This window comes from Falco naumanni, chromosome 10 (assembly GCF_017639655.2).
Source record: "Falco naumanni isolate bFalNau1 chromosome 10, bFalNau1.pat, whole genome shotgun sequence".
In the NCBI taxonomy this organism is placed as follows: domain Eukaryota; kingdom Metazoa; phylum Chordata; class Aves; order Falconiformes; family Falconidae; genus Falco; species Falco naumanni.
Genome location: NC_054063.1, coordinates 688,294 through 706,446, shown reverse-complemented (window position 1 = coordinate 706,446; position 18,153 = coordinate 688,294). Strand labels below are relative to the sequence as shown.

Here is an 18,153-nt window from a genome sequence, read left to right as displayed (position 1 = left end):
AGCGCAGGACTGTTACCAGGAAGGCTGGCAGAAGCCAGGAGCTGCGCAGAGCCACCCTGGCAGTCGGGGCACACGCGGGCTGGGTTGTGCCAAGCTGGTTCGGCATACCCACGAGGTGTCCGGGTTCCCACGGTAAAAACCAGAGGGTAAGGCAGCTTGTGCAAGAGGCGAGCGCGCTGCTGGGTGGAGCGTGTATTTTTGCTTGTGTAATGGTGAGGTGAACAAGCAGAGAGGAAAGCCGGTCTGGAAACAGAAAGCTGGCACTTGCCAAACAGCTCAGTCGTTATTCACATGATGCTGTATTAACAGCATATGCGCTTGGATTTTTTTTTTTTTTCTTTTTGGCTTTTTTGGATGTTTGTCAAACCAGAGTGACTTACAGCATTTATTGGCCTGCAAGAGGTTGGAGGTATTTAGGACAGCAATACGAGCATGTGGAAAAAAAAATAGCTGTGCCTGCAATTAGTGTGATGACTGCGAACTGTCTGGGAAAGGGAGGATGAAGGCTCTTCCATCTGCAGGTCACAGCTGCAGTGACAGAGCTGTCTACACACTGGTTATGGTGAAAACCACAGGCAACAAATATAGAAAATTCATAATCTTTCAGGGGAGGAGTCCTGAACAGGTACCATACTGACACAACATCAATGCCTCCCAGGCTTTATGGGGGAAGTAATACGGACACTTGTCCCTAGGAAGAGGCAGAGGATTAAGAAGCATGAATGTAGCACTTAATTTCTTTTCATACATTGCTATTTACAATAGGCTATCAAAAGGCAATTTGCAGGAGCCCAAAGCATACTTTATGATTTCTAAAAGCCACACTGTGGACACGGAAGCCACGGGAGCAGGTGCAGTTTAGCAGTGGCAAGGCTTTGGGGCGCATAACACATGCTCAGCAGCCGGAGGCAAGTCTCCCACCCAGCTGCCTAAGCCACTGCTCGTGCTTGCAGGCTCGGCTAGGAAGGGCATTTCTATTTTCTGGCCGAGTTGTAATTGTTTCCAAAAGGGCTCAAGCCAGGACGCTTCGGAAAAAGTTGCAAATTTCAAGCGCAGGTTCATAAGGTTATGTGCTACCTCAGTGTAATGTCAGGCAGCTGGGGCACACCTCACATCTTAAACTCACCTCCTGAACTGTCGAGCTCGCAGGGAGCGAGCGATTTTCTTGTGTGGTAACTAGTCTGACCTCCTCTTACACGCTCTCTCCTGCGCAGGCCTCCTCTGGACTGGGCTGTGCTGAGCTGGTCTCCTTGGCCAGACCTCATTTGTTTTAGGAACTACCATCAAGGCAGCATTTAACCGAGGACGAATTTATTACAAGTCTCTTTTTATTTTAAAACAGGAAAAGCCTGTTAGGAAGGAGAGCAGAAACACACACAGACTACTGTAACTTTTCCAGCTACCACAAATCCTGAACAGATAGCAAACCCCAGATAACTGAACATACTGAAATCAGACAGAAAGCTCCCAGTTGCGCCAGATCCCATGCTCCCAGGAAGGTACCCTAATGCTGCGTGTAAGACACCTGAGAAACCACAGACCATCCCCTCTTCAAGCTGGAAGCAAAGTACTTGCCTCTTGTTGCCGTATCAGATAGGGCAGCGGGGCAGTACCTCCAAGGCTGCCTTCCTAGACAACTGAGGCGCTGAGAAGCCATTCATCACACTGCAGCCCAAGCAGGCAACACGCCAAATTAATCTTGCTTCCAGCTGCTTCAACTTCCAGACCCAGAAATGAAGCTTCCCCCCCCCCCCCCCGAATGAGATGAAGACTGCATCAAAAGAGCGTGTTCCCACAGACGGAACTTCACAGTTCCTTTCATCGGGTTGCCATGATGGTAATCAGGCACATATGCACGTAGACTCACTTTTTGGTATCACCTCACCATTTTTGAAACTTTCCACCTTGGGTTTTGCATAGGGCCCCACGTTTACATGTCTTAAGGCACAACCTTCAGAAAAAAACAATATAGATTTTAGTTTTCCAACAGTTTACTCGCTCACCCCCCTTTTCGCACAACCATCGTGACATTCTGACAACCAAGCCATCAATCCTTCATACTGCTTCACCCTGCTAAAGGAACAACCTGAGCCATTCACGTACCCGTTTGTTACTTTTCCTGGAGTCTGTGAAATGCTCCTTTTTGCCATTATCAGCTAGATCTGTAGTGGCTCAGTTTTGACAAGATCTGTTTTCTATTAGGTTGTATCAACTGGCATTAACTCTGCTTTAAGAATCCCAGCTCAGCTTTCCCATCACTTTCCCCAAGGATGAACATCTTGCTTGGCAGCTTCATTACCAAGCCATCTCATTTGTGCTCCCTGAACGCTGGCACATTTGCTCTATGTGTTCTGGAATTTCCCGTTTTCTCAAAATTAAAGTTAGCCTTTCAGGATTCATGCACATAAATTACTTCAGTGTGTTCATTTGCAGATGTTTATCTCTGAGTAACAGCACTCCCGTTTAACCATGTAGTGGAAAGTACTTGTTTAGGATGGGGGAACTATAATTCGGTTTCTTTTGATACAAAAAGAAGCAAAGCTGGTCAAATATTTCTATTTGCCATGCCAAGCATCACCAGCACTGTCATTAACCAGTCTGCGCATGGGTAAACTCCACTTTGCTATTCCTCCCCTTGTCAGCATGCCTTTACACTGTTCTCTCTGCATGCTCTGGTACACTTACAGTCTAATGACTGGTTACAAACCCTCATTTTTCCCATTTGTTTTTTCAAATAAAAGCCCACAACCTACCCCTATTCTTGCCTTCTTCCCCCTTCCCTCACTCCTGCCTTAACATTGCAGCACATCACCCGAGTGTTTGTGCCACACATCTTTCGACTGCAAGGTACCGATGTGGCATTAACAGGTCATAAACCAGTTTACATCCCCCAGCATCTCATTTATTCTGTGACCAAACTGCACAGATCACATGGAACCTTTAACAACAATGCTGCCTCCCCAAAGTCTACAGAACATCCCAGACCGTTTACTGGCAAATTGAGCAAGTTTGTTCTGATTTACATAAAGAACTCCATAATGCACTACTTACAAGGGCTCCTTTCGTTGGCTTTTGACAACTGAACCTAGCAGGATGCTCAGAAAAGTGGTGTAGGAGGCCAAACAGCTGGTGTGCCCCTCATCAAACAATTCACTGTTCACTACTGAAAGTCAAAGGGATGTTCATTTAACCTAGGAAGCATTACGGACCAGACAAGCACCAATGATAATGTTTCACAACTTTAATAGAATATTCTATCTATTCTGTACAAATTGAAAACACCGTATTAAGTTACAAATGTGTAAGGTAAGGCTGGAGCACTCTACATGCCTGGTCACAGTGTTGATACAGCTGCTATTCAACTGCTGCCAGAGGTTGGCAATGGATGCTGAAACTAGAAATGTGTACCTGAAGTGCCACACAACAACAAAAGGTAGTTTTGAAGACTTCAGAGCTTTAAATAAAACAAATCGTGGAATGGAATAATTTCAGTGTTGCATGTAAGACACCGAAACTTCAGATTTATTGAGCTGAATTTTGATAAATTTCCGTGTTCATAGTGAAAGGTCCTTCCATGCTAGACACTAAGCAATAAAACTACTGGAAATTTTCTGGTTCTTTGGCTGCAACCCACTTCCATCAACAGCAACAGTTTGGCCTTTGCATTTTGACCTTCACCCAGAAGAGTTGTCCTTTTAATGCAAGTTCGTTTCGTCTGTCTAGACTACTACATTGAGACCAACTCAAATTATTTGTTTTACAAGTACCCATATCGTATGCAAAAGAGAAAGAAGATTTTCAAGTATATTAAAAACTATTAAAAAGCACTAATTCTGTCAAAGTACTTACAAACATGAATAAATAAATAGTAAGATGAACAACTAAGTCTCAAATATGACACCCCCTTCAATGAAGTAAAATTACTTCAATTCAGTTGGTTTTACTGAGATAATAAATATGACACTTAAAGCTGCTCAAGCACTAGTTCAATCTGTAGGTTGCAAGAAACATTAAAAAAAGGGGGGAGGGAACTAGCAAAAGTCATATTGCTCTATCCGTTTCAGCTACCATATGTGTAATCCATTTACTTTAGCTTCTCAGCGCATTGCTATTCTGCAGTTTTCAATGTTTAACAAGAAAATGGATAATCCTCACCTGGTAGTCTGGACTATTGCCCTGGGCATATTGTGCATAGGGCAAAAAAGGCTCCGAAGGCCTACTGACATACTTAGCTAGTGTACCAACGGCTGTAGAGTGTGCTTTATTTAAACCTCATATTTCCCAAATGCATTGAAGTTGCCACTGTACATGTTAAGCAATAAAGAAAAGTTAGTGAAAATCATGCATTTTAAAACAAATTAATTTTAAGCATTGTTAATAAGATTGTGCTGCAGCAATGGAATATCCTGAACTGCAGGCCAGGTACCCAAATATTTGTTACAAGTTGTTCAAATATCACTTCCAAGTGGTATTTCCTTATTACTGTTGTTTGCATTCAGCAGGTTGGCTGGAATCTTTCTGGATAAAGGGAAAAAGAAAAAAGAACCAGTTAAAAATCAAAACGGTGTGCAAGAAAATACAACAAATAAAAGAAATTTGCTACGCAGTTTTGAATTAGCCAGAGGTATCATTAACGTGTACAAGAAGAGATACAAGTAAACTCAGACTAGATCATACAGGTCTGAACAGCAGTCACCATATTTATCGGGTTTCCCCCCTATCCCCAAACTGCTTGGTACCCCATAGTATTTTTAATCTACATTTGTGTTCTTCATGCTCCATCCAGTAGGCCAAGGTTCAAACAAACAAGAAAGCAAACCACCTCCTACTCCCCCTCAACCAGAGGCTCAATTTGACTTTCGGTTCCCATTAAACAGTTTAACAATAAACTGCTGCCACCTCACTAACTGAGGAGGGAGGGAGGGAAGCCAGACTGCTTATTCTGCAGCACATTTGAGTTTTTCCCTTAGAAGCCTTGCCCTTTCTGCCAAAGTGATAAAAATGTAATTAATGTGTTGATTTCTTCTAGGTTCTGCATCACCAGCAGGTAACTATTCAACAGTTTAACATGTGGACTTCTTGCCCAGTGTTAATCTGAATATGTAAAAGTAGAAACACCTTCATTAGGTAGTAAAACAACTTCCCCTCTGGCAAAAGGAAGTGTATTTGGGAAGGAGAGCAAGTACTCAGACAGCTAAGAACTTCAGGTTTTACACGGCACTTCTTGCTTTTTTGTTGTAAAATAGGATTCTTAGAAAGCAGGATAATTTATTCAGTGTATTTCCAGTTTGCTTCTCCCTTTAGCATTCTTAATATAGTTTATTACAAACAGCCAGCAGTCACAGACACCTGCTGAATTCTAGCAAAGAAAAATACAGGTATAAACCACGACACCTTGAATGTCACTGACCGCGAAATAAAATCTTAGTAACTTAGTAACAGAAGTAAACATGCAAGAGTTCATTACACATCAAGCAACCAAAAGCTAAGGCAACTTAAGTATTTTTCCTGTAGTGAGGAGAACCAGGTGCAACTAAGATTCCTTATCCTAAGTTTTGTCCTTGACAACCGGCACTAAACCCAGACTATTTTTCCTCCTCCTCACCTAAACTGCTTTAGGGTTCCAGTGGTCACTATCATTCCCGCTGGATTAAAGCCAAATGCTGCCTCCTCTGCACGGATATGCCAAAGACCTTTCAGACTTCTTCCTTGTGGTTTTCCTCCCACAGCGCACATCTCACTAACATCAACTTTGTACTCTCTCATCTGCCTGGGATTCCAAATAACACCGATGTGAATTCATGTTCATTAATTCCCTCTTGGAAAGAAGGATAGGTTTACACAAAACACAAAATTAGCTAGCATTCTCTCTCTCAGAAAGCAGAAGTCTGATGGCCACTGGTAATACCTTGCATGGTACTGCTTTTCATTTAGGGGCAGGCAAAAACTAGCAACGTTTTTATCAAAAAGCTTTCTGCAAGTATCTGTTCTTCTTGTAACTGCTTTGTACCTGAAGGTGGCCACAGAGGAGTACACAGCATTACTTCTCCTCACTCACGCATTCTGGGTAAGAGCCCTAATCAAGCAACAAACCCATTATTCAGAAAGTACTTTAAATATTTCCATCTCCCTCCTTCCTTCCTACTCACCTGTTATATTAGACATACTTAGGCTGACCACTGCAACCATTTCCACTGAATTTTAATGATTAACCAAACCCCTTGTTATATTTTCTAATAAACTTAATTGCCTTTTGTCTTTATTACTGTAAAGATTCAAATCATATTATTGCATATAAATCTTTATCCTGTAAAAACTGAGTCACAGGGATTACAAAGTTCCTTCTTAAGGACCTTTCAGTGTTGATTACTGCTCTCAGACAAAGAATATAGTTTAAGGGGTTCTTGGATACGAGTTAGTCGTTGGAGAATTTTGAGAGAAATACTGCTAGTTTATGCTATTTTTAGCTTATAGTTGAGGGTCTATCTATCTTGATCATACACGTAAAGTGTTTGTCAGCAGACTATAAGCAACAAGGCAATATCTCAGATCCAGACTCCAACATAATCAATTTTCTTCCACCTTTTCAGTAGTACCTCACTGCTCTTGCTAAGCAGGCCAGCACGCAAGTTCCGTACCACCTTCAGCTATCAGCCAGCCTCCTACAAAGCATCTCTAATCCCAAGATGACAACAGCACAGATAGATGACTACAATCTTCTTCAAGTTACAGCTGCCCTATCAGGCACATGCACGTTGAGACTTATCTTTGACCTCTAATGGCTCCTGTAAGATCAGGGACCAGACCCTAAACTGCAAGCGAGATACTACATCCATACACCCTCAGACAAGGCTGTTAAGCTTGAGCCTGCTCTTCCTGCAGTGCCCAGACATTTGGTCAGCCAGCCAATGTGGGATACGTTACATACACAAATGGGGGTCGACCTATTTTTTGGCCCTAGACAGTTCTTATGCTATTTATCTTCCTCTTCTAGCAAGATTTCCATTCATGTTGTACTTCCCTAAATTAACTTCCCAAGATACTTAAAAAGGTGGTGAGTGCACTGGCCAGGCAACAAAGACCAAACAAAAAGACTTTAACTGGCAAAGATAAGGAGGAATTGTATCTTATTTTAAAACAAATTCGGCAGCATCACATGTACTGAAGTTTACTACCAGCACTACACAGACAAGTAAGAACTGTTCTTCTTGTAAAGAGATTCTCTACAGCAGTCATGAGCAATGACTTAAGTTCATTAAAAAATCCTACCACTTTTCATATTTGTACATCTTTAAACTATTTCATAATATGTACAAGGAGTTCAAACTACTCTGGGCCTTCGATTCTTGTTTAAGACGCTGTTATAATGGAGCTATACAAGCTAAATCAGTGAGACTCCCACCTCTTTTTTCTTTCGCTAAAAAGCATCAATATAAAGCTTTTTTGACCCTGCCTCTTTAGTGCATCACTTGCCCAGAATTAAAAATAAAAATACTCTTGCTACAATGGACATGAAGATTTTTCTTCTGGCATTTGATTACCCAGGACAACGCAAGAAACTTGAGCTAATTAGCTCATGTACAGACCACCTGCTCAAACATCAGCAATCACATCAGGTAAACTGCATCAGCTGCTCAGGGACACAGCGGAGACATCACATTTAAAGGAAATTTCACTTAAAATTTGCAGGATCGTAGGGCTAACATGGAGAAGAAAAGCACGTTTGAAGTAGCACTGTTTTCATGACTTCCATACACACAGCTCACTGCATCTACCCATCCAAATGACCTGGTGTCCTAGAGGATGGGAGTATAAGCCCAAAGTATCCACACCATTTAGGTTAGCAATTTAATCCTTTCAAACCGTATCTTTTTCACACAGTTACTGCTGAAAGACACTGAGTTTTTATAATCTTCAATGTTTAAACAGATTTAGGCAGGATACATTCCTAGGTGATTCAAAGAGCAACTGAACCTTCACCTCCTTACTTTTACAAATCACATTTTGGGAAGCTTCCCATCCACTAAAGTAGCCGTGCAGGCACAGGCAGCCCACCAAGACCTCACCGACTCCCAAACTTTGCTGCCAACAGCAGGATCAATGTAGGCAGTAGGCAATAACGCTGATGTCCTTTCTAGCACAGAAGGAAGAAAGCTTTTCACTACTTCAAATGCCTTACCATGAAATAGTTCAGCTAGGGGTCCTAAAGCTAAACCTTATCTTTGTTAATTTTCTAATCTACGTTATGGAATGAGAACAAGCAAAGGTATCAAATACATACATGGAAGTAAACTCAGAGCTAACTGGAGTTAAGTAAGGAAGTGGTCTGAACTGCCTCCTCCACAAATGAACAGAACACTTCAAAGGTTCTGAAAATGAATCTGCTGCTAACAGGCCCTTCCACCACTGTTACTTAAAAGATAGACCAAGCACCCTGAAGCACGTGCAGTCTCTCCCCACAGCAGCTTTTCAGTTCATAATTCAAAACTGCATTCTGTATTACTGTGCCAGGTATTTCTCAATTCAAGCACTGTCAGTAATGTGAAATAAAGGCAGCTAAAGGAACAGGGTATGCAAGCACATAGAAACATATACTAGACAACACAAGCTACATTATCTGCTTCTGTAGCAACTTCTGAAGCTACTTCCAGTCATCCGACTGCTCAGGCTTCCAAAACCACAACTCTTACACCAAGCACTTATGCTATATATAAAGTTGATAACGATCAGGTTCTAACTGAACAACTCATACTTCAAAACTGACAGAAGCGAGAGGAAGGAAGAAAAGTTAACAAAGCAGAAAGTGTTGATAATTATGTAGCAAATGTAGCACAACCAAGGAGGAGGTAACATGGAAGTGACTGATGAGGAGAAACTGAATTTAGAAGGAAAACAGACCAAAGAACTATTATTTTTTTGTGTACATGAAAAGGAAAGCTATTCTAGAACTAAGAAAAGCAGGGGGGGAACTGAAAGGCAAAGAGAGGCACGGGACAGGGAGAAACAGGATAAACAGGAGGAATGGAAAACATGATTAGAGATATGAGTCTCAAAAGACAAAAAACCAGAATTCCAAGTTGACTTGAAAAACTGAAGCTGGCAGCTGACAGTTCTTAACTTTACGAAGGGAAGACAGCTGTGTAACAGACTGCAGCAGATACAAGCTGTTGGGACACATGGATGTTGTGCCACTACACATGAGTAAACAGTGCGAGTATGCTGAGGCAGTGTGGCTGGCTTCTGAAAGCATGTCAGATCAGAAAAAAAAAAAACAAAACCCAAAACCACAGCTCAATGTTGAGTTTCACAAAGGGCATTATCTACACACAGAGGGAATGAGTTGGAAAGATTACAGTTTCTCCTAAGTAATTAAAGAAAAAAAGAAACAAGCCTAAAATAGAGGGGAGAAAAAAAGCATGGAGCCTGTTGCAGGCATTATTCTCTATGAGGCATGGGATGAAAGGAGAAAGATGACAGTATACAACAGAAGGAACTTCTTTTTCTTCTTTTCAATAGAGACAGGTAAGCAGGAGAGCAGTATCTGTTCAGAAACATGAGAGAGCTCAAAAAAAGTCCTCCAAGAGTGACTGACTGCCTTTTCAGAAAGCATAAATAGTATGTCCTTTCCAGCATTATTAAGTAAGCTGGTTACAAGAGTTCAAGAAGAGCAGAGGAGATATTTAAGAAACAATCTGCATGTACACAAAAAACAGTAGAGACAACATCAAATCAGAAACAAGGGGGAAAAAAGTCTGACAAGTCTCAGTTTCTCCTATCGTGAATATATGAAGTACAGCTTGATTGCTACAAAGGTAAAGCAGAAGTTGTGCCAGGAAGGCAGAGAGGTCATTCTGAAAAAATCTGATTTATATGATTTAAAGGCATTCATCTCTATACACATTTCTTTCTATTTTTTGCTGATAAAACCTAAACGCTGAAGTCACAATTCCCCCATTTCTTTTCCCCATACAAGGAAAAAAACAACAAAAAAACCCCCAGAAAACCCTAGGAAACACACCACATTGCATGGCTACAAATGGGACTCTTGGAAGTTAGGTATGAATGGAATTCCACCTTACCTAGAAATGTATGAATGATAAACAGACTTAAATTACACCTAAATGGGAAAAAATTGAAAGGAACTGTCAGCATGAATGAAAAGTGAAATGCACAAAATAATACAGGAGGCAACAACCATAACCTTCCAAGATACCTTAAGCTGTTTTTCTACAGAATACCAAATCCTTTAAAAGGGTATTTGATGCTTATCACAAATATACCTCAACTTAGAACTAATATTTTCTCAGCTGTCCAACTTTTCCCATTACAGGTACCCCACTGCATTTTGATCCTGCAGAGCAGTCAGAATACTCATTTCTGCCACTCTAACCCTGTCTGATCAATCTTTCCACAAGACAGACTGTCCTTACTATACAATATTTCCCATTAAAGAAAAACAAGCTCAGTTCTTGATACGGTGACAAATTTAATAGTGACATGATGATGTACATAAAGCTCTACACCAGAAAAGTGATACCTTAAGCTACTGTTAAAGACTTCCATCCAAAGATCAAGTAGTTTTGCATGCCTTTCACTTTTCATCTGTGCCTTTATAAAAAATTTAAAGCCAATGCTTTAAGAACTAAATGAATGCAAGTCTGTCATCACTGTCCCAGCTTCACTAAATATAAGCATTAACTTTACCATGACTGAAGGATTGAAAAATACCTATCAGAAGAAGCACTAACCCTTAAGGCTGATTTAAAAATCAAGTCTAGTAAAGTTTAAAATTCAAAGTTGGGGACTAACTTTTTTTGATTTCTAGCAGAGTACAGATGTGCGGAGTCTAACCTGCAGGCATGAGGACAGCCAAAAAAAAGCACAAAAAACCAAAATAAACAAGCTAGCTGAGATTTTTCAGACTAATCCTAAATTGAAGTCCAGCCACAGAATACTTGAATGTGACCTTTCCAAAGGAAAAGAAATATGTAATTATTATACAGAAATATCATTACGAAGTAAAGGCACACAGTTTGGAAGTTATCTTTTTCTTAGTGCAGGTTGGAAGACAAAACCTACGCTTTCTCAATTTATGGAAACACTGAGGGCCACTTGAGTGCTTAAGAAGGCAGAAACACTGCAGTCACAAGCTAGGGTGGTTTTTGTTTGTTTGGGTTTTTTTATATGTAATTTATTAATATTTTCACAAACGATTATAACCTTAATTACACTGCTCATGATTGCAGTCTGTGATATGACTGCTCACTCTAAAATCCTTACCTTAGGATCACTCTCTGCATCTTCCTCTTCTTCTCCCTCCTCTTCCCCCTCCAACTCCTATGACAAAATAGAGATAAACTAACAGAAATTAAAACAGGTTAAAAGTGCAACTTTTTGTAATGGAGAAAAAAACAAAACAGCAAATTTAAAAAAACAACAGTGTTTCAGATGTCAACATTAAAACTACTTAGGCTGACTTAAAAGGATTCAGCATCTTCAAAATCTTAGAGCAAAATCTTAAAGCAAAATCTTTAAAAGAAGATTTAAACATTGATCTGGAAGATTCAGCATGGCTTAAGGCAACCCTTCCTATATAAGTTGCCCATGTAACTTCTACCCAACGTATTACTTGGAATTTTACAGTTCTGGTAAGTATATGTCTAATTTTATTCTTTGTTTTGACCTCTTTCCAAAGAGTCTCCGTTTATTTGGAATACTGTTGACAGGCTATATATTCCTGCACAGGGTTTTGCAGTATTTCCACACGCTGTTGTACACATGCCTACATCTAAGTAGTAACACCTAGCACTGAAAACAGATTAAAAATACATGTCTATTTCTATCAAGACTCAGCTTAAAAAAAAAGAAAATTTTTTATTTACTCAACAGCCTAACTGTAACAATATTACTCAACATTGCAACTTGTAAGGAGAAAAGAGACTGGTGCTGAAGGCTGCCAGCCCACATCAGAGCACCACCTCAGTAAGTTCTGATGTACTCTGCTATGGTGATCTTGGTGACAGTTAGGTATGTACCTTTAACCAAGCAGCAAGATCACCACAGTAAAATAAAAATGTAAACATCTGTAAAGGGTATTAGTTCATGTAAGTGTGGTATCATTCGGTGGTTTAGTGCAACGCCTTTCACGATATGTTTGTATACATACAACACTAGTGTAAACTGATCAGACCTCTTGATATACTAGAAATTCTGTCCTAAATTAAGCCTTTATCTTGAGCAGTTGCACTCTCCCTTTTTTACTTTACGTTTAGCACGGCTCAGTCTTCAATCTCACGACAACTAAAAGCTGACAGCCGAATTCCACTATGGCCTAAGTTAGCAGATATTTAAAAATAAGACTGAAGGTTCTTGTCATTCAGCACTCAAGAAAAAAAAAAAAAAGTCAAAAATTAAAGATGAGCTTATCAGAAAGCAGCTTTCAAGACAGTAGAAAAAAACCAGGATTAATGTTCTTGCAGACAGTAATTTTTTGAAGACTAAACACAGCCACAGATTTTGTAAGCCAGGAACGCCACATTTTTTTGGAAACAAGCATCATACACAGAAGCATTTAAGAACAGGGTTTTTTTTGCTCCCTATAGGACTATTTCTGGAACTGGAATGCAGTAGGTAGTTATCTATAAAAGATACAGTATGCATCTCACCTCCTCTTCACCTTCTTCATCTTCTTCAAACTGAAAAACAAACCCAAGGTTTTATTAGCTGTGCTAGTATTTGCATAAAATCTTCTGCAGTAATAGTTCTAGAATATTCAAACACAGTAATTGAAACTAAGCCCCTTCCAGAAGCAAAGATTAAACACCCATAGCAACCTAAATAATTCCTTCCTATTCCTAAGCAACAGGAATTTGTTTGTTGCTGTTCTCATGCAATTAATACTATATACTAAGCCAATCAGAAAAGGAGGTTTCTATCTACATGGTGGCTAATAAACAAAATGCTGACAGCATACATACGTTATCATCATCCTCTATAGCTTCCCCAGTGAAATAAAGCACAGCACGAGGGACTATCCTTTCACGGAAGAAGTGTCCAATTTCAAAATCTGCTGCTAAAGTAAACTCTGAATCTTCATCCTGTAAAGTAAGTCAGTTTGATTTTTCTACCAGTAATGTGGTATGCTACAGAGGAGTAAACAAAAGTATTCCAAAGTTACAGGTTTCAGAAACTTCACACTGTCATCAATATCAACGTTCATGTCACGCATACTTTCAGTACACTTAACTTTGTAACAATAAAAGTAGTATTGCAAGTCTAAATCCAGGTTTTCAGAATTGAGATTTATTTTAGAAGTTTTCTACTTTCTACACACAAGCTACTGTCCTGCTGAAACACTTTCTATTAAAAAGGCTCATTCTAACACCTGATGTTACAGAATTTTTCAGGATGCTTCAGACTGATTTTTTTAGAAAACCAGACACCAGCCATGCCATAGTCCTGAGTAGCTAGAACAAATAGCTACTTCTTCCCAACAGTGATCATTGTAGAAGTACTGGATCAGCAAGATATGCAAGAAAGAGCAATATGTCAAGGGATTACTTGGAGAAGTCAAGAGTACATTTCTTTTTATCAGGATGAAGCCCAGCTTTAGTAAAAGCAAGAATAATGATTAAAATACACTGTATTTAATAAAAGAACCAAAAGGGTCACCAGAGATGCTTAGCAAAAAAGATGGCAAAGAGCAATCATGGAATTTCAGAAATGAAACTTACCAATGACTCTCCATCACCAGATACTACAAGAAGAAAAGATAGGAAATTTAAGAAAAGTTCATGTAGTCTAGCCCACCTCAATATTCAAGATGACAAAACACAGTATAAAGAACTCCTCACACCAGAAAACACTGGGGCTATAGTGTCTTCAGAAGCTATTAAAACCTTTAAAGACAATTCAGATTAATCTTAAACCCACAGAAATTGCCTTTTCAAGAATTTTATGTGCAATAAGCACATCAAAGCTGCCCATTTTGATGTCAAAAAGTTTTGCACAAGAAATACTTTCTACAGAGATAGGTTCAACAGGTATGCAGATCACATTTCTTCCTTCAAAGAGCAACATATTTTGTTTCTGTATTAATGCTGTGATTACAGTAACTTTATTTTGCTGGAGTGCTACAAACCCTCCCCTCTCCCCAAACACAGATGCTACCAAGTAGATTTAACATTGTCAGGAATTGGCAAAGCATTGTTGACAAAAGGCCTGGTACTGTAACCAGTGAGGAATAGTCTGGGGGTTTTTTTGTTTGTTTGTTTAATTAAAAAACCCAAACCAACAAAAACACAACAAAAAAACCCCACCAAAACCAGATTCCCCTCCTCTACTCCGGTGCCACAGTACTGTGAAATCGGTAATTTGGCTCAGTGTTCTCAAGTGAAAATGCAAGCAACAACTGCCACCGGATGTCACAGTTACATCTTTCTTACATAGCTACCTCTAGAGTATGTCCTTTAAGTGTTTAAAAAAAAACAACAGAAAACCATCATGAGGCCAGCAAATCTCCACCCCTTTCTGAAAGAACAAACTACTTGTAACAACCCCCCCCCCTCCAGAACAACGTTATGTTAAAGAACTTTTTGTACCAAATGAACTCCAACTTTGGAAACACTTATCACTTGTCTCTTATCCCCATGTACACAGGAATTTGCAGTGGTACTCAGAAGGGGCAGACAGCTCATAGTAGCCCACAACTGGAACAAGAACCAATGTCCATTCTGTTCAGTACATCTCTGAAGACCAAAAAGTTAACCGTTTCTTCCCTCCATGTTTGTGGGTGGAAGAGTACAATGGGAGATGTACCAAGAAGAATGTTTCTGGAATCCATCTAAATTGTTTTAGGTATATGAGTACACATCTACCGTCAGGTAAGTAGGGAGATGAGGAAGGTATGTATGGGGCATTACTGATCACTAACTAATCACAGAAGAAACCACAGGAAGTTCCACCACTTAAACAAAGGTTTAAGCAAAACCAATATGCTATAACTTTTCCAATGTTGGTTAAGATTTCTTTTGCATGTTAAAAACCTCAAAATGATGCATGGAGCCATACTGTGGTAAAACAAGTCAAATTCTTTAGGGGTTTCTACATAAGACACTTGCCATACTACAAATCCTGTTTACGCAGCACACCTAATAGCCAAATTCTACAGAATAACATCAGAATGAAATGATCTGTTTCAATGGGCTGCAGTTTGCTATCTTCCTCTAGTAAGAAGAAAGTATACGATGCAGTAGCCTAAATAGTTTGTATGTTTAAGCTGTATAAATACAAACACATAGAAATAAAACACATTTTAAAGAAACCTAAATTCTTGATTTCCACACTTACCCTTTATTGGGCTGAAGAAGTTAAAAAAAGAATCATTAGGTACTTGTTTAGTAATTGTCCGAACTGTGCCTCGACCCTTGTGTTTCTGTTTTTTCTTGATTGTTTTAACTGTAACATTTTTTCCTTTCTTCCAGTCAATAGTACACCTAGAGAAAACATGTGTAAAACAGCATCTTAACATAAGACACCAGTGAAAATAAGGAAATGAGCATTACAGCAACTAACAGCAAAGACTATCATTCTCTAGATCAAGCTAGTTTTACACACACTGGCAACACAATCTACTTGACAAGATGTCAAGTAGGTGATGCATCGTAGTGCTAGAGACTATGTGGATGCTGGACATATCAAATACTCCCCTAAATGAAAAAGCTAAACAGTTTGTCTTCGCAGAGTAATCGCTACCCTCATCCCCCTGATATTTCAATACCTCTGTGCCCCAGCTACTGGAGTTCCATAACCAAGGACATGATTAAGCTATTACACAAAAAACTCAATGATTGAGAGCTATTCTTCCAACAGACAGACCAGTCCAAAACCTTTCATTGCAGGCCAAGGCAGTATCCAGCTACCCTAAAAATAAACGTACAAAGAGTGGCCAGGGAGAGGCACATTTTAGCAGTGCTCAGACTTACCTGGCAGTCAAGTACAGCAAGCTAGAAAGAGCTTATTTTTCAGTTCCTTTCTGCTACTGTGCAAACTGACGCTTTTATCTCTATTAAAAATCTCTCTCCATCCACTCATAGTTTTACCCCAAACTGCATGGGGCAAAGACTGAGAGGTAAACACAGCTAGTTCTCTTCTAAAGGAAACAATGGTGTCACAGTAACCCTGAAGTGCCTCAAAATATCTTGTCCTACAGATAAATGCCCAAAGTCAGCCGCAATGTCTTCCCGCTCTACGTGTTCCAGTATCTATAACCTTCATCACAAAACATGAATTGAAATAAAAGTTCTTGACAATTTTAGGAAGCGACTCCTCCAAGACTTTAACAGAAAACACTTTGCTGTAATTAACTAAAGTTTTCTTCAAAACAGACTAGGTTTTACTTAGGTACAGTTTTCACTAAACATGCAAGTACATGTTTTGCCTCACTGCCGGTGAATACTCAATTCAAAAGCCAGCACGCAGCACTAAAAGACAGAAGGTTTTGAGGTTGTCAGGGTGCCTTCAAGAAAGCAAGTATTTGGCATTTCTTTAGTTTAAAAACAAAAACCAAAATAAAAACAACCCCCCAAAACCTTCCCACCAGAAGCTAAAAACACACCCTTGGCAGAGGGACTGGAACATAAAAAACACTAAGTAAGCTAAGAAAGCAAAGGTACAAAAACATTTGTCAGTTGTCTCAGCTCTGCTCTGGTGTGCCACTGAACACTGGCTATGGAGCAGAGATCAGTGAGGAGAAAAGGTTAGGTTAGACAGAACAATGCTTTATCCAAAGGAAAACTCTAGCGTGCTGTCCAGCTCACTAGACTTCCAGAACATGGGTAAGAATTCACCATCCCACAGCCTGTTTCTGAACACATTTTGCCAAAATAATTGCTGCCTTAGCTGTAACTGCCAGAACCAAACTGTGTGGCCAGTATGTTCCGCCTCGAAACAGTCTGAAAGAACAGAGCATACATATGACCAATTCCTATCAGATTCAAAAGCACTGCTGGAATAAAAATTGCCAAGGAGATGAGCAAAAGTCCAAGAGAGTCTAAGGGTACTTATCAGACTGAGAATGGGGGTCTGTGAAATGTAATGGCTAAAATGAGTTTACCCAGTTATCTGGAAATAAAAGGCTTGTTACCTCATTAGTAATCTATTAAGTTTGAAATGTGTAAGATTTAAAGTGCACACTATATTAAAAAGTATCTTTGTCTACGTTATCTGTTCTTCCTGCATGCTGAAGCAAAGATCATAATCATTATCCCTACAAACATTCCCAGCTTTTAAGTTAGCAAACACTGTATTTTACCTTCATTAATCATTATCATAGTAAGAGAAAACAGCATCTAAAAAATACAGACTATTACTTCAGAAGATTTTTTTCAATTTCAAATTTTCCTTACCCCTCACAATCAACTATTTCAGGTCCTTCAAATGAAAAGGGATCTGTCTTGTCCGGCTCCGACTTCATCTTGTATGTTTTTGTCAGGACTGAATTAGAAAAGTAGTCATTGGGCCCAAAGTGGAACTCTAATGAGAAAGACTGGAAGAAATTTCCATTATAATTTTATATTGCCGCTTATTTTTAGCTTTGAAATAGTGCATTAGCAGAATTACCATTAATCACACTCTAAATACAGGAAAAGCGAGGAATTTGTTGATAAACATACCTTTCCAAACTACAGCACAAGCAGGAAATTAATGTCAACCTATTCTTAATGTGCAGGAAATCTGGAACAACTGTGGCTACTATTAACATTCAAATTATAGTCAGGTAATTACTACATTTCCTTCACCTCTACATATAAAACTGCTGTCTTAAAAGCAACTTTGATTTTTATGTCAGAGTAACATCAGGTTCCATTACTGCCCCCACTCTGATCACTCAATGTTATAATCTTGAAACTGAAACAGATAATATTTCTAGGTAAAAAGAATTCTAAATTACAGCAATCCTTCTTTAAACAGTGCACTCCACCACGAAGCAGAGGGATTTTTTCCATTGGGTAACAGAAGATCCTGCAAAAGAACACTTCATTTCACAAACTGAAACCCAAGATTATACGTCTTAATAGGCTACAGTCTGAAGCAGGTGTTTCTGCTTATGTTTGAGCCTCCTGCAGCACATGAAAATCGTTTGCAGAAATTCAG

General features: G+C 39.5%; 1 protein-coding gene across 7 annotated transcripts in view; it reads right to left on the bottom strand.

Annotated features, from left to right (window-relative positions):
• Positions 1 to 3,226: 3,226 nt before the first annotated feature.
• The window catches only part of NAP1L4 (nucleosome assembly protein 1 like 4), a 28,643-nt gene continuing 13,716 nt past the window's right edge, over positions 3,227 to 18,153 (bottom strand). For 4 of the 7 annotated variants that reach the window (XM_040609809.1, XM_040609810.1, XM_040609812.1 and 1 more), the window contains 7 exons: positions 17,406 to 17,545; positions 15,349 to 15,494; positions 13,734 to 13,756; positions 12,978 to 13,097; positions 12,666 to 12,695; positions 11,281 to 11,337; positions 3,227 to 4,518 (listed from right to left, as the gene is read on the bottom strand). In XM_040609809.1, the coding sequence (XP_040465743.1) occupies positions 4,480 to 4,518; positions 11,281 to 11,337; positions 12,666 to 12,695; positions 12,978 to 13,097; positions 13,734 to 13,756; positions 15,349 to 15,494; positions 17,406 to 17,545 (555 nt within the window). In that variant the 3' untranslated portion in view covers positions 3,227 to 4,479. Of the gene's footprint in view, positions 4,519 to 10,079; positions 10,118 to 11,280; positions 11,359 to 12,665; positions 12,696 to 12,977; positions 13,098 to 13,733; positions 13,757 to 15,348; positions 15,495 to 17,405; positions 17,546 to 18,153 lie in introns of all 7 variants that reach the window. The other 3 variants (XR_005830036.1, XM_040609813.1, XR_005830037.1) reach the window with 3 other exon arrangements.